This window comes from Crassostrea angulata, chromosome 10 (assembly GCF_025612915.1).
Source record: "Crassostrea angulata isolate pt1a10 chromosome 10, ASM2561291v2, whole genome shotgun sequence".
In the NCBI taxonomy this organism is placed as follows: Eukaryota; Metazoa; Mollusca; class Bivalvia; order Ostreida; family Ostreidae; genus Magallana; species Magallana angulata.
The window spans coordinates 22,501,118-22,517,057 of NC_069120.1; the positions used below are offsets into that span (position 1 = coordinate 22,501,118).

The 15,940-nt window shown below is 34.8% G+C and overlaps 3 protein-coding genes across 3 annotated transcripts; 2 read left to right on the plus strand and 1 right to left on the minus strand.

Moving 5' to 3' along the window:
• The first annotated feature begins 80 nt into the window (after positions 1–80).
• Positions 81–2,553, plus strand: LOC128166446 (tRNA methyltransferase 10 homolog A-like). The gene is made up of 6 exons (XM_052831616.1): positions 81–339; positions 587–752; positions 935–1,078; positions 1,400–1,546; positions 1,691–1,796; positions 1,970–2,553. The coding sequence occupies exons 1-6, from the start codon at positions 203–205 to the stop codon at positions 2,314–2,316; spliced, it is 1,047 nt and encodes a 348-aa protein (XP_052687576.1). The 5' UTR covers positions 81–202; the 3' UTR covers positions 2,317–2,553.
• Positions 2,554–4,367: 1,814 nt separating this feature from the next.
• On the plus strand, positions 4,368–5,631 carry LOC128166394 (uncharacterized). Its single transcript, XM_052831522.1, has one exon. It carries the CDS (start codon positions 4,813–4,815, stop codon positions 5,326–5,328), a length of 516 nt encoding a protein of 171 aa, XP_052687482.1. The 5' UTR covers positions 4,368–4,812; the 3' UTR covers positions 5,329–5,631.
• Positions 5,632–7,317: 1,686 nt separating this feature from the next.
• On the minus strand, positions 7,318–13,000 carry LOC128167890 (outer mitochondrial transmembrane helix translocase-like). Its single transcript, XM_052833858.1, has 10 exons — positions 12,661–13,000; positions 11,250–11,291; positions 10,960–11,137; positions 9,864–9,932; positions 9,411–9,499; positions 9,091–9,133; positions 8,543–8,739; positions 8,313–8,369; positions 7,975–8,105; positions 7,318–7,747 (listed from the first exon to the last, which is right to left on the minus strand). Exons 1-10 carry the CDS (start codon positions 12,886–12,888, stop codon positions 7,627–7,629), a joined length of 1,155 nt encoding a protein of 384 aa, XP_052689818.1. The 5' UTR covers positions 12,889–13,000; the 3' UTR covers positions 7,318–7,626.
• Between the last annotated feature and the right edge of the window lie 2,940 nt (positions 13,001–15,940).

Consider the following 15,940-nt stretch of genomic DNA (forward strand, 5'->3'; position numbering starts at 1 on the left):
TTTTTTTGTCATGAAGACAACTTACCACTACGGACACCAAAGCGAAACCATTTCTGGCCATAGCAGACGAATTCACACTGAAGTCGCGCACCTGCCGAGAACGAGATCCAATATGTCAGCCCCCATAATACTTGTCAGGTGAAACTTTAAATGACGAAAGAGTAAGAAATTTATATTGGTGTTCATTTGTAAACCCGTTAGAATGGAACAAGTATCTGACAATCCACAGTCTGCGAAGGAAGAAACACAAGAACCAGAAATGTCAGCAACAATGTCCAAGAAACAACTTAGAAGGCAACAGCGGCAGGAAAAATGGTTGTCAATCAAAGCAGAAGTGAGGTAGCTTAACGTTATCATCTGAGAATAAATAAATTCATTTGTCTAAAGCTAAAACAGTGATTGAATGCAATTAAGAGGGATTCCTCGATTTCAACCAAAAGTTTTAGATTATGGAATATGTGTCATGTGTTTATGGACAGTGTGTGGGCCATATGCATCATTTGATTAAAAAATTAACATTTTTAAAATTTCTTCTGGAGAAAGCACCGAAGAGGCATGTAAATTCCCTAAACGTACTTTATTTTAGAGCTAAAGAAAAACAGAGGAAAAAACAGAAAAGGAGAGAGGCCTTAGAGAGAGGAGATACCATGGCACCCACTCGAAAAAAATTGCGAAGTAATACAATGGCAAAATCCTCCTGTAAAACTTCTGTAGTAATAGATTGCTCATTGGACAGTTACATGGGTGAAAAGGTCAGACAAAATAACTTGAAATATATATACATTTTGTTTTTCTTAATTACTGGTATATACTTTCCAATTTTTGTTCAATTTGAAAATTAAAGTAAAACGATATTGTATTAAAAGTTAACTTGAATGTTGATTAATTAATAAGTCTTATAAGTATTGTGAAAAACATGATAAATCTTCTTCAGGATATTATGAAACTGGTGAAGCAGATTCAGTTTTGTTACTCCAGCAATAGGCGGTCACAGAATCCCATGCAATTTTTTGTCACAGGAGTACAGGGTCAAACAGAATCTAGACTACAGTGTATTGGAGATTATCAGAACTGGGATGTATGTATGCAATCGTTTACAAACAGTGTGCTTTAACTTTGTCTTATTGTGTCAAAATCTACCTCTCTTAAAATGGTTAAATCACTATTATAAGGCAATATACCCAATTTTTTCTTAGAGATGCAAGCAAAATAAAATCAGTTGTTACACCATTTAGATCTGTTTAAACACTCAATTAATTAACAAGAAGAAGCAAGAAACAATTAGTATATCATCAACTTTTTAATTAGATTAACAAGAAATGCATATTCAAGTGCATTACTTTATGTAGTTCAAGAATTTAAAAATTTGCTCATTTATTGAATTTTGTCACAAATACAGGTGAATTTTACAAACAAGGATTACTGTGACATATTTGAAAAGAAGGACATTGTCTATCTGAGTAGTGAATCTGATAATGTACTTCAAGAGTTGGAGCCAGAAAAGGCCTACATTATCGGTGGACTGGTGGATCATAATCATCACAAAGTTAGTATATGTATGAGTTTTCTCCCTTTCCCTTAATATTGAAAAGGAGGAGTAAATATAAGAGTTATAAGAAAATGTTATGAACGCCTGAGCATTTATCTGTTTTTCACACTTGTATGTTTGATCATATACTTGGCCTTACAGGGCCTTTGTCATGCACTAGCTGTAGAGAAAGGTGTGAGTCATGCACAGCTTCCCATCTCAGAGTACTTGGATATGAAAACCAGAAAAGTCCTCACAATTAACCATGGTATTTGAGTTGTTGAATTTAAATGGTCTTTTTATGTTTGAAATATCTTATTAGTTATGTTTGATATGTTGTTACAGTACCTGTAAGAACAAATTGAAAAAAATTTGGTCACATACCGATATCGATCCATTATATGCATTTATATCTAAATAATTTGCAAATTTATTTAACAGTGTTCGATATACTTCTGAAATACACAGAAACTAAGGACTGGTTACAGTCATTTTGTGCTGTTCTCCCTCAAAGGAAAGGTGCTCAGGCTAAAGGCGCTGGTGAGACTAGTTCACAGACAGAAACAAAGACATCTGATGGGTGTGTCAGTGGGGGTGTGAGCGGTGACGAATCAGATTCAGGGCCCGAGGATTCATCAGCATCTAATATCATCCAGTGTAGTGACTTAGTAAATGATAATAGTACAGCATCTGTAGATGATGGAGAGGCAAGAGAACAGTTATCAAATGTTTCTGTAAAGGACCAAGTGGAAAGCACAGATCTCAGTTCTGATGTTGGCAAGTCGTGACACAGGATTGTCAAACGATAGAATTTTTTTTGTAGATTTCCATTTAATAAAATTTAGAGTAAGAGCCAAGGGATATGAATTAATAGCAAGCAAAATAAATGGATGTAAAATAACATTCCATTTTGTTTTTATTTCCTTTTAATATTTTGATTATATTTTTGAAATAATGATTTTTTCCCATATACTAACATTATGTGATTCTTAAGCCCACAAGACTAAACAACATATGAAAAGTTTAATTACCTATGTAGAAGTCGTATTGTACTGTGATGAATAAAATTTCAATTTTTTTTTATTTCAGTCAAACTTTTGAGTGTCGATGAATCGAAATTAAGCATATAGTCGGAATACCAGAATTTTTTATTTTGGCCGGCAACCCCCCCCCCCCCCCCCCTTCAATTTCTAACATAAAAATTAAGTCAACATGGAACAGTTTCATTAATATTTTATAAAAGCTAAGACCTTTATCTAACAGCGTTGAAGTTTTTCAATTCAATCGATCGTCGTTCAGTCACTGTTTACTAAGACGTTGAGCGATGATATGAGAGTCGGCGACAATCGACGCTGTCGACCAGTAATACACTGTCTCTCCATCGACCAAATCGCGCTTTCGGTTCTCTTTTTCCTAATTTTCTTTCATCACTCATAAAGAATGATAATTTGGTCTCATCAACGGAAAAATGAATACCCAACGATAAATACCCGACAAAATTGGTCCAGACAACCAAATGAAACCCCAATCCGTCCGCCATTTAGAGGTTTGAAAATGTGACAGAGGCAATCAAATGATAATCTTCAATCGTACGTTTAAATTATTCATTAGGTAAATTATACATAGTTTTCATTTGATTTGAATCGGAGGGTCTAAGTTGATATAAAAAATGAACAAAGTATTTAAAAGCTTTATCACAAAACAAAATGTCGGTGCGTCATTGAAACTAAGTGGGGGTACAGACTTGTATATTTTTACATCGCCGCAATAGTTTAGCCCCCCCCCCTTTCCCCCTTTTTTTTTGGGGGGGGGGGGGGGGTCTGTCAGATGAAAGATTCTGAGAGGGAATAATTTCTCAACGCACATTTAATTCAAACTTTAGAATATAATGATGATTTAGTCCCAACTCATGATTTATTATGTGGGTCATATTATCACATTATGTAACTTTGAAAATGGGTTTTCCGCCTGAGCTTGTCCAGACCTTATCCTGACATGCACTGTGCAGTAAACTGAGCAAGGTATTGATTAACGAGATAACTGCAGAGCAGATCGATAAAAATTACCAAAATCTCGAGGTTTTAAGTTTGAATGCCTTGTGAAATTTTAACACTCATTTTTACTACTTTTAAGTCACGGTGTGTTGAGAAAATGAAAATTAACGCAAAGTAGAGTAGTGTTATGATCCTGCATGGTATCGTTTCATGGAACAACATTTCATGGAACTTAAATTCATATAAGAATTTGGATTTTTCAAATCGGAATATAAACGAGATTAGCTATCGAATATTTTAAATCAGTACAATGAAAGAAGAAAACCTTTCGAGTCATACACTTCTATTTGGCTCTTTTTAAAACTAAATAAATACTAGAATCGTCATGTTTTATACATTGTTGTCGTCTAGTTATTGAAACTGATATTATATCATTGACAAAATTGACTGTATATATATGATTATGTATCAAAATCTTGAATTTTCAACTTCGAGTATTCCCTTCCATTTGTATATTGCATGAAGGAAATAATACTTTTTTGCGTATTTACGTATTGTATGAACTGCAGGCTTTGTAATATTAGGCCAAGCTTTTGTTATCGGTTCATTGACATTTTAAACATCAAAAGTTTTGTTAATATTGCACCAGGCTGCAACAAGTTTAAAATTTTTCAAGAATTTAAACGCTTTAAATTTCCGCAAGAATTTATTATAGTAAAATTTTTCACAAAATAAAAATAGATTTTTAAAATTCCCACACCGTACAAATGTCAACATTGGTATCGTCAATCTTCTGGGGGTCTCCAAATTGAATCAAAGAAAAAAAGAACTTGGTTCGATATTGGAAGAATTACTTGGCTGTATATCTTGTTAAATGACATATGTACATTGACGTAGAAGGGATTTCCATTCAAAGGAGATCTTTAAAGTTGGAAACTTAGCGCGGACACAAAGACAGGCTTGCATGTGTTGGTCTGACACGCTTTAATAATCGGACCGTTAGTCGAACAGACAAACTGTGCCATAATCAATGCGATTGGATTGTGTTCGTTAGTACATGACCCGGCAAGAAATTATAGCGGCCGCCTTCCCACCTCCTCCAAGCGTTCTACCACCTTAAGCTACGTACGTACGTGCATTGTTTTTGTTTTGGTCGTTAATGCAACACGTACGCACGGTATAGCATATAACCTCTAAACATTTACTGGAAGGACTTCAACTAACAGCCTTAAGGTGGCTTCACTTGCGGAACTTGGACTGTCTTTTAATAGACTGGACAGACTTTCAGTGATGGATTTATCCAGGGACCGAAATCAACAGATCAACCATTTCCACAAGTCGTCTTCACAATTTACCATCAGCCCTAAAAATGCCGGACGCCTGGTGCATTCTCAGCGCAAATCAGACGACGAAAAGCATTGTTATTTGCTACAGATCTCATTCCAAACCGTGTACTGTGAAGCCGACATCCCCAACTCCTGTTACAAGCGACTTCCACGACTTGTCAATGGCATTCCTTTGGGGGCAGGACAGATGGCTCGCGACCAGCTTTCCACAATAAGGTGGAAATATGTGGAAGGGAGCAAAAACCTGCATACGTTCATGTCCACCCCAATCTCGCAGGAGGAGGCTGAGGAAACTAAACGCGCCTTGAAGGACCGCATGATGCGGCAGTCCCAGGAGCTGTTTGGGGACATCACTGTCAAGGCCACGGTCATCCTCTCCCAGTGTGTTCATTTTGACGACGAATTCATCATCAACGACATAGCAGTCCCGAACGAGGAAGGACTCCATTTTCGGGATTGACGTAACAGATACTTTAGCAGATTTTAATATTGCGAACCCTGTTGTCTTTCAAGATTTACGATAATGCGATTTCCTCCAGTATTAATCGACTGTTTTACCGGTTTGCGTCTTACCCGATTTTTAATCTGTGATAACATGTGTGGATTATCAATATTTAATGGTTTTATGTTTGTTATCTATTTATCTGTGACTGCAGCTTTTTCCCTCCATTGTACATGCTATCTAGATTTAGGGCGCATTGTCTTGTAATAGATAAAAGGTGTAAACCATGCAGCTATATACATAAAAAACGTACACAGAGAACGCAGTGTTGTTGTCATTAACATTCGGGGGAGATATAAACCACTGAGCCCTGGCCAGACTCCCTACCAAGTCTGTCTGCCAACATAAAACAGATGTGGGCACGGAAATTCTATACACTTATCGCACGTTCTTGTTTCATCAGTAATTAATTAATATTTACGGACACGTTTCATTGAGTATTTCTATTCTAAAGAATTTCTGAATGAAAATTTACGCGTCTATATTTATTTAAATGCAATTGATACTATATCCGTACACGTAACCAGAGAAAAACCCATGCTACACTTGGTTACTTTCACTTTATAAAATGGGATATATAATTCTATAATAAATAAAGACATGTATTTAGATGTAAGATATATTTTGGTCAAAAGTTCCATTACATGGACGAATCATAACAGTTACACATGTACAGCTTTACGAGGAACGTGGCGGCGCCTGGCGTTAAAAATATTTAAAAATTAAATTATCTACTCCTCTACTATAACTCATACAGGTGCCCGATGTAAAAAATATTTTTGAGGAACGCACCGACCGAGAATGTTTGCGATGGTCATAGATACCATTTGACATCGACTGAGTTATGTTATTCATTTTATTTGGCAGACATTAGTTTACAACATCTTCTCCATACTGCACTCGACATATATTTGCTCTATTAATGCATTTAATGGCAAGGTAAGGATTAGATATCTACACTGTAGTACCCAATTGCTAGCATAGCCCTTACTGCAGTCCTGATAACCCTATTCTGTAGAAGAACCCGGCGTTCAAATGGAAGGATTAATCTAACGATTTACAAGTGGTATACGGCTGAAAATAAATAAAGAAAACTTTTCTCGCACGTACGTAACATACATTTACAGATTATAAACATTTATAACGTTTCTAAACAATTTTCAAACTCGACAAAGTAGAGACAAAATATATAAACGAGAATGATTTATTAATTATCATTTTAACTTACTTTTTAAAAGTGTTCCGTTTTATGTACATACTACATGTATATACATAAAAATACGGGAATATATTTTAAATAAATTATTCATATTTCTACAGATCAAACGTTTAAAAGAAAATTAAAACCATTTTTTACTTCATTAACACAATTATTGAAGTTAAATTTCGTGGGTATTTTTTTACATGCTGGACAAGTACATAAAACCCAATCTTGCAGAAAAAATATCAAAGCTGTTTAATATTGTCAATTAATATTTACAACTTGAAAGCCTGCAAGCGCATATGTGCGGATCTGGCGGAGGGGAATTCGAAGTGTCCAAAACCCTCCCCATAAAATTTGAAATTTATTAAAATCACATGAAAAAATTACTGATAATAGGCCTTGGAACACCACCCCCTGCAAACACCCCCCCCCCCCCCCAAAAAAAAATCCATGATCCACACATGAGCACTGAATACAGAAAGAAAAATAAATTCCCGATTGAAAATGAAATGAAATTAAAATGCATTCAGTTAATTTGTTGGAATAATGAATAAAAGAGAGACCAAGCATTTTGACAATGCATCTGAAATTTGCATGAACTTGCATTTTACATTCTTCATTAAATCAATTAAAATCAACAACTCACAATGGAGAGTTGTATCATTTGAGTGACCAACCCCATTACAGTAAGGGACCTCAAAATTTACCCAAACATCAACGCAGTCAATAAATTGTAATTCCTATCTTGTAAAAAAGTCACATTTTTAATCACAGAAGAGTATTGAAATAATCAATAACTTCACAAAACAATGAAAACACAAAAAGAAAGTTTAAAAACATTCAAGGAATCTTTCATTACCTAAATACAATTAATGCCTTTAGCTGTAGTTATTGAATAAAACCATTTACATTCATGCAAATGTCATATTTCCATTATGGTAGTCTAGTTTGGGTTCACAGCAAAATCTTGTATCATTAAATCACATGAGAATATTCTACTGTTGGACTCCTTATGGAGAATATTTATTATCTAATAAATAACAGTACACTGATCAGTCCACCTGAATTCCTGTAAATCGGGTTAACAACTCGGACTTAGAATTTGACACTTTGTCTATGGCTATTTCCATATCCTTCATTGTTACAGGTCTTAGTTTATCTATTTTCATTTCACTGAAACAAAATTTTTAAAAAATAAATGCATGTAAAAATCAGAAAATATGTACTTAAGGGTTTATAGAAGAAGTTTATTAAAAGGTGAGCTTTTCTTACTAGAATACACAATGGGGGCAAGAATTTATAATATTGATGGATTACAATAAATTCAATCTATTTTCAATATTGAAAATCTGTACACCTATACATTGGGATATAAAACACATTAAAAAATGTGGACTCACTATAAATCATCAGAGTGTTTGCCTTGTAAGAGTTCTCTGATCCTATTGGTCGAGGCAACCCGACACACCTCCTTTAAGTCACTTCCTGTCATTCCTGCTGTTTGTTCGCCTAATTTCTCATAATCTAAATTCTACAAAAAAAATTTGCATGGGTATAGAACTAACAATTATTTGTTGAGCAAACAACAAAGAAATACTTAATAAAAGTTTCAAAGGATGCTATATGAAAAATGAAAGTTTTGCCGATAAAGGATGCTATCTTTTGAAGTCATCATTTGATCCATTTAAGGACCTTTTTCAATGTTGAATTAATTTTTTAAAACATTTTTTATACATACCTCTGTATCTTCAAAACCTAACACAAGATTTAATATGTTTATCCTTTGGAGCTTTTCCTACAAATGATACAAAAAGTTTCCATATATTACAATGTACATAAATCCTGGTCACATGCAAAACCCAAGTTCAAAAAAAAAATGAGCACATAAAAACTTATTCAATTTCCATCTATGAAAAATTTATGAAATATCAAAATACAAATATCATTAGTTAAACATTAGTTTTTTACTGGTTTCTTGATGATAAATTGGCACGGTAATCTTCTAAGAATGGCTGGATCTATGTCACTGGGACGGTTTGTGGCTGCCACGATCATGATGCGACAGTTGGGGTCCGTGATGATCCCATCCCACATACTCATGAACTGAGCCTTAATCATTGCTGTAGCTTCGTGGTCCTGAGAACTTCTGGACCGTAAAAAGGAATCTACAAATGTTACCAGTGAAACTAATTGTAAATCTGTTGTTAGCAGTCAATGGGTACGTCAGGAAACATGAACTGAGGCGAAGCAAGAGAGCCATGATCCAAAACCTTGTAATAACACATAACATTTTACTATCCTTTAAAACTTTAACCATTGCTAAGAAGAAGATTCTATAACTTTTGTAATGGAAGACAGGTCACAATAAAGGAGGAGCAATAACCTCTTCCCCACGAGTTGTCAAACTGATCAAAGATTTATGAATACAATGTCCAATAACTGAGAAAAATATATCTCATTTACCAAAACATACTAAAAGTTTATGAATGTCTTGAGATAAAAAAAAACCCTCATACCTATTTCATCTATGAATATAATGGCTGGCTGTAGTTTTATAGCCTGTAAACAAAAAGATATTAAATATCTTTATTAAAAATATTAAAACAGGATCTCAAAACTTCTGTATGATAAGTTTAGCAAACATCAAACTTACAGCAAAATATCATCTATTAATGATAGCCCACAAGCTAAAAAGTTCAATATATTTTGAAATATGCAGTTTTTTTTCTTTGAATGTTCTAATCATATATATTAATTTCATTCTCTATAAGGACATTAACCCCAACCCTATCCTGACCACAATCAGATTACTAGTACTACAAACTGAGTTACTGACCAAAGTGAACACTGCCTCTGCTCTCTTCTGGGATTCCCCATACCATTTATCAACCATGGAAGAAATCTTGAAATTGATAAATCTGGCTCCTGTATTGAAAACAGAGAAATTGTAATATTTGTTTCATTTTCAAACATGATGAATACTGTCATAAGAATGCAAGGAATTAATATCTGCATAAAATTGTAAGAAGCAACCCTCGGAGATTTTAAAATCTTGCTATTAATTTTCAGATACAGTAGTTTTAAACTATGATGAAATTACAACAAAAAATTGGTGCTGGCGATATATTATTCTCATGATTTTGTTACAAAACAGTGGAATTGCAGAATTAGGTACTCTGGTAAAATAAAAAATTTACAGTAGTCAATAATGTATTGCAATGAAGTATACCCTTGAAACATAAAATGTTCCTTGGTACTAAGATTTTCGCGATTTTTCAATATTTTTTACCTGCATCTTTAGCAATTGCTTTAGCTACCATTGTTTTGCCACATCCTGGTGGACCATGTAACAACAAGCCTGTTGAAGATAAAGAATTGAAAAATACAAGATAAATCTCTGAATAAAATACATTATGTTGGTAAAATAAAAATAGCACTACTTAAAAAATTAATTCTGAATCAACAAGATATCTGTGAGCCAATGCTCACTAGTGATACCCCAGCTCTGATATGAATATGCAAAATAAGCGAAGTCGACATTTAACAGAAAGCTGGCATCCGATTGGTACAGAAATATATCCCACAATATGGCATGCCTAAACAAATAGTGTGTTAAAATTTCAAGCATCTGCGATGAATAGCTGCTGAGAAATCTTTGAGGATAATTTGTTTGATAATTTTGGCTAAAATAATCAAAGTACTCATTTAACAGGAAGTTGACGTACGATTGGTACAAAAATATTTCCCACAATATGGCATCCCTTAACAAACACTGTGTAAAAATTTCAAGCATCTGCAATAAATAGCTGCTGAGAAATCTTGGACGAAAGTTTGTTTGAAAATTTTGGCTAAAAATAAACAAAGTCATTATTTAACAGGAAGTTGACGTCCGATTGATACAAAAATATATCCCACAATATGGCATGCCAAAACAAATAGTGTGTTAAAATTTCAAGCATCTGCGATAAATAGTTGCTGAGAAATCTTTGACGGAAATTTATTAGAAAATTTTTGCTTAAAATAAACAAAAGTACTCATTAAACAGGAAGTTGACGTCCGATTGGTACAAAAATACATCCCACAATATAGCATACCTATACAAATACTGTGTAAAAATTTAGAGCATCTGCGAAAATTTTTGCTAAAAATAAACAAAGTCGTCATTTAACAGGAAGTTGACGTCCGATTGGTACAAAAATATATCCCAGGATATGGCATGCGTTAACAAACACTGTGTTAAAATTTCAAGCATCTGCGATAAATAGTTGCTGAGATAAATGTGACAGAAATTTTTGTTACGGACGGACAGACAGACACACAAGGGTAAAATAGTATACCCCCTGTCCTTCAGAGCGGGGGTATAAAAAAGATATACTGGTACTGACCTTTAGGAGGTTGAAGCAAATAAGAATTTTGAAACAAATCTCTCCTTTTGAAAGGAAATATGACAGTTTCTTTGATCGATCTGATTACATCCTCCATACCGCCAATGTCATCCCATGACACATCTAACCTTGCTGGCTCAATCAGATCAGCAGCAAAACACAGCTCATAATCTGTCAACTGGAATAGCCACAATTCTTTTTAAAATTCTTATTTTGTAATTGAAAAAGGCATTCTTAATCATAGATGGTTACTTTTAAGTGACAAGGGTATTTTTTACAACTATAGTTACCTTCACTCCAGACACCCCTATCCTTTTCATCAGTTCCTTAGCCTGTAACATAAAAAATTATCTCTTTAATTCAGGCAGATAAATTTACAAATTAATTGAGTCAATTCATTGTTATATAAAACTCTGGCACTACAAGCGGATATGAGGGCTGTCCAAAAACTTCCAGGACAATCGCGTTTTTGTCACTTTAAACAGGTTTACATATACATACTGTGTACCGATCAAAATATTTGTTAAAATAAAATTCCAAATCTAACAAGGGCGGTTCTGAAGGTTTTCCATAACATTCAACTAAAATTTGACTGTATTAAAAGGTCAAGGAGAATATGCATGGCCAAGTGTAAAATCTGCCCAAACTTTGTAATGATGATTAAAATTCAGATATCAATATTTACATTTTTTATGAAGCATGTCCAGATATAGTAATCTTCAATTGTGATGTAGTGTGTACTTCATTTTCGTATGTCATTTGAAGCTGTTTTTAAATGCACAGAGGATTTTAAAAAGAAATTACAGCAAGAACATGTCTTAAAAAACACCAGGAAAAGCAATGTCGGCTGACCCCATAGAACAGCACGCCATCATAAAATTCTGTGTCGAATGGGTAAAACCCTGATAGAAACAAAACAAATGATGGAGGAAACAGGAAAAACATCAAATTAGTTTGAGATCTTTTATCTACAAGCAATTTTCTGATGGATTTGCAATTGTATTCTCTTGCCAGACTGTGAATGCAGCATATCATTCTAAAGTAAACTAAAGACTATGACGTCATTAAATCGCCGATATAACTAAACATCAAACTTGGCCGTGCAGTTTGTATATGTAATGTATATGTATAATGATAACACAAATGAAAGAATTTACATTGTTCTGATTTTTACACATATACATTATTATACTCAATATAAAAATACTATATTACTTTCCTGAAAATGGGGTCGTCATTTTTAATAAAATTACGAGATAATACACAAAAAGTGGTGGAAGCAGAAACTTGGGACAAAGTATAAAAACAAAATGTGACTGAAGCCCATTAACTGGTGATTCTTGTGTAACAGGATAGAATCATTGGTGAAATAAAAGAGGACAAACTTGACCATGATTCGAACTCTGGTCCCATGGTCTAGTGCCATGCTCTGACATTGGACTGACAGTCACAATGGCATTGAGCAGACATTTTTCATGGTAGTTTCAATACAATTACTTGGGAGTGGGTGGTGTAATGTTACCTGAACTTGTGCCTTGTTTAAAGATTTAATAGTTTATAATTGCATATACATGTCTAAAATACCACTACAACAACACACACATAGAGGATCACTGTGACCAGATGATAACGGATGACCCCAGCTGGCATGACGCAATAAATATATACAAAATACATGCATGTATCGTCATTTGAGTTTACCCTTTTTTCAGCCGATTTCTTTTCTTTTCTTGTCGGATCCATCATATCCAGCAGAATTTTGCCGAGGACAAGAGAAAGACCCGCAGACAGGGCCAGCCTTAGAAGAAGAGATGTAACCTCGCTCATCTTAGACGAAGCTTGGGGCACATCTACGGCCTCCACCTTCACAGGCTGGGTGACAGCTTTCACCGACTCGTACACTTGGTTCCACAAGCCACTTACAGACATTTTTAATAATTATCAGAAAGAGATACCTTACATTCTAATCACTGCTTGGTCAAATCATGACAAATGAGGATCCTTGAAATTTCCATCGAGATCGGCATGTCGTGAATTAACTTTTAGTTAAGTTGTACTTGGGACGTCGGTACATAGCTTTTTTCTTACTGGCAAACGTTGGCGTTTTTACAATTTAAAAAATAAAACTCATCTTGGCTACTATGACTATTTTGACAAATGAAACAGGCGAAACCGGGCGTTCAAAAATTACAGCAAAACATGTTTAAAACGAAATACCAAAGACGAGCGTTTAATTATAAAAAGTTGTTTAAGAGATTGTAACTGATATCGAGCTATAACAGTGCTTTACATCTCACCACAAGCTTTAATAGGATCAGACTTGAATTTTTGTGTGAAGAAAAGAGAAGAAGATTAGGCCGACAGATGCAGGTCTATGTACAAGGCTTTCAACTGACTTTATCCACAGAGAGAGAGAGAGAGAGAGAGAGAGAGCACAATCGCTATATTTAAATGGCATTATTAATTGACCATCTAGTATTGTCTTTATAAAAATTATTTTCAATTTTCAATTTTAAATAATGCAATATATAGAGGATATCTATATTGTGTGATTTTATATTTGCTTTATCCAACGAGTTGAAATGGTGTATTATATATTCGCGAGGCTTGCCGAGCGAATATAACCATTTCAACGAGAGATAGAAGTCTAATGAAATTGCAGTGATCAGATTATAAATTATGTGTCCTGTCTACATTATTTTGGGACAACCCTCGTACGCTTATTTACCAATCCATATACGCCTGTTACTCAAAGATAACTTTTGCATTGATGGCCTTACCTTAAAGGGACTTGGACACGATTGACTTAAAAATTTTCAAATTTTATTTTTCCATTTTCAATGTTTATACTGATAAATATAGAAGTTTACAATTCTATGTCAAAATTTGAAAGTCGAATATCAAGTTATAAGCAAGATCCAGAGTTTATAATTCTTTGTTTTGTAAACAAAGCTCGAAAATGTCATTTTTTACAAATGTGTTGAATTGGTGTAAGTTTCAATCAAATGTATCTTTCTTTTGTTGAAAATAGTATTCATGAAGATATTGAATTAGTTAAAATTGTTTTTTACATGTCATTTTGTCTACGAAATGGTAATTCTCTACATTACATTTTTGTAAAACTATAAGACTCGAGCTTTGTTTACATAACAACCAATTCTTACCTCTGTATCTCGCTTGTAACTAGACTTCAACATTCAATATTTTGGTCAATCATTTAAAATGCACCAGTTAATCATTTTATACATAAAAAATAAAAATAAAATTTTTGATCTCAAATCGTGTCCAAGTCCCTTTAATACCATTATCAAATTTTGGGGTGGGAGTCAAAATATACAACTCAGTGTGTAAATAGAGCTGAGATAAACGAGATACGCGGACACTCTACTCATTTCCGGGGCTGAAAATAGGGTTGGGAGTGTGCTTTTCTTACGGCGTTAGTTGCGTTAGGATAATTGTGTGCTTAGATTCATTGGAATCGCTAGAAAATTGCACACAGATCACACGAGAGAAATCCGGACTCAAATCGGTGCACAAATAAATATTTGGTGTTGAATTAAAATCTGTTACTAAGTTTGTATAAAAATAGAAGAATCACTTGAACGTCATAGTAGCCTCCCTTGGATACATGAAGGAACAATGGTCACTATGATGGATTTGTTAGCGATACAGAAATTGCTCGTATTTCGCTTATTTCTGGACAAATTTCGCAGTTCAAACAGATTTTAGAATGGCAATTGAATGCTCTTTCGGTTGGACACATTTATTTTTAGGTAAGAAGAAAGGAACACATGATCCGGCGTTGTCGACGTACAGGAAGCGCCTTAGTCACGCAGCGCTAGGAGGCTGTGCGGGATCCTCGCTGCGTATGCACAGAACAAGGAGCATCCACTAAAATGAGTCAGTAACATGGGCAGCACATACGTGGGTAGGGGTGGGAGTCAAAATATACAACTCAGTGTGTAAATAGAGCTGAGATAAACGAGATACGCGGACACTCCACTCGTTTCCGGGGCTGAAAATAGGGTTGGGAGTGTGCTTTTCTTACGGCGTTAGTTGCGTTAGGATAATTGTGTGCTTAGATTCATTGGAATCGCTAGAAAATTGCACACAGATCACACGAGAGAAATCCGGACTCAAATCGGTGCACAAACAAATATTTGGTGTTGAATTAAAGTCTGTTACTAAGTTTGTATAAAAATAGAAGAACCACTTGAACGTCATAGTAGCCTCCCTACGATACATGAAGGAACAATGGTCACTATGATGGATTTGTTAGCGATACAGAAATTGCTCGTATTTTGCTTATTTCTGGGCAAATTTCACAGTTCAAACAGATTTTAGAATGGCAATTGAATGCTCTTTCGGCTGGACACGTTAGTTGCGTTAGGATAATTGTGTGCTTAGATTCATTGGAATCGCTTGAAAATTGCACACAGATCACACGAGAGAAATCCGGACTCAAATCGGTGCAAATAAATATTTGGTGTTGAATTAAAGTCTGTTACTAAGTTTGTATAAAAATAGAAGAATCACTTGAACGTCATAGTAGCCTCCCTTGGATACATGAAGGAACAATGGTCACTATGATGGATTTGTTAGCGATACAGAAATTGCTCGTATTTCGCTTATTTCTGGACAAATTTCGCAGTTCAAACAGATTTTAGAATGGCAATTGAGTGCTCTTTCGGTTGGACACATTTATTTTAAGGTAAAAAGAAAGGAACACATGATCCGGCGTTGTCGACGTACAGGAAGCGCCTTAGTCACGCAGCGCTAGGAGGCTGTGCAGGATCCTCGCTGCGCATGCACAGAACAAGGAGCATCCACTAAAATGAGTCAGTAACATGGGCAGCACATACGTGGGTAGGGGTGGGAGTCAAAATATACAACTCAGTGTGTAAATAGAGCTGAGATAAACGAGATACGCGGACACTCTACTCATTTCCGGGGCTGAAAATAGGGTTGGGAGTGTGCTTTT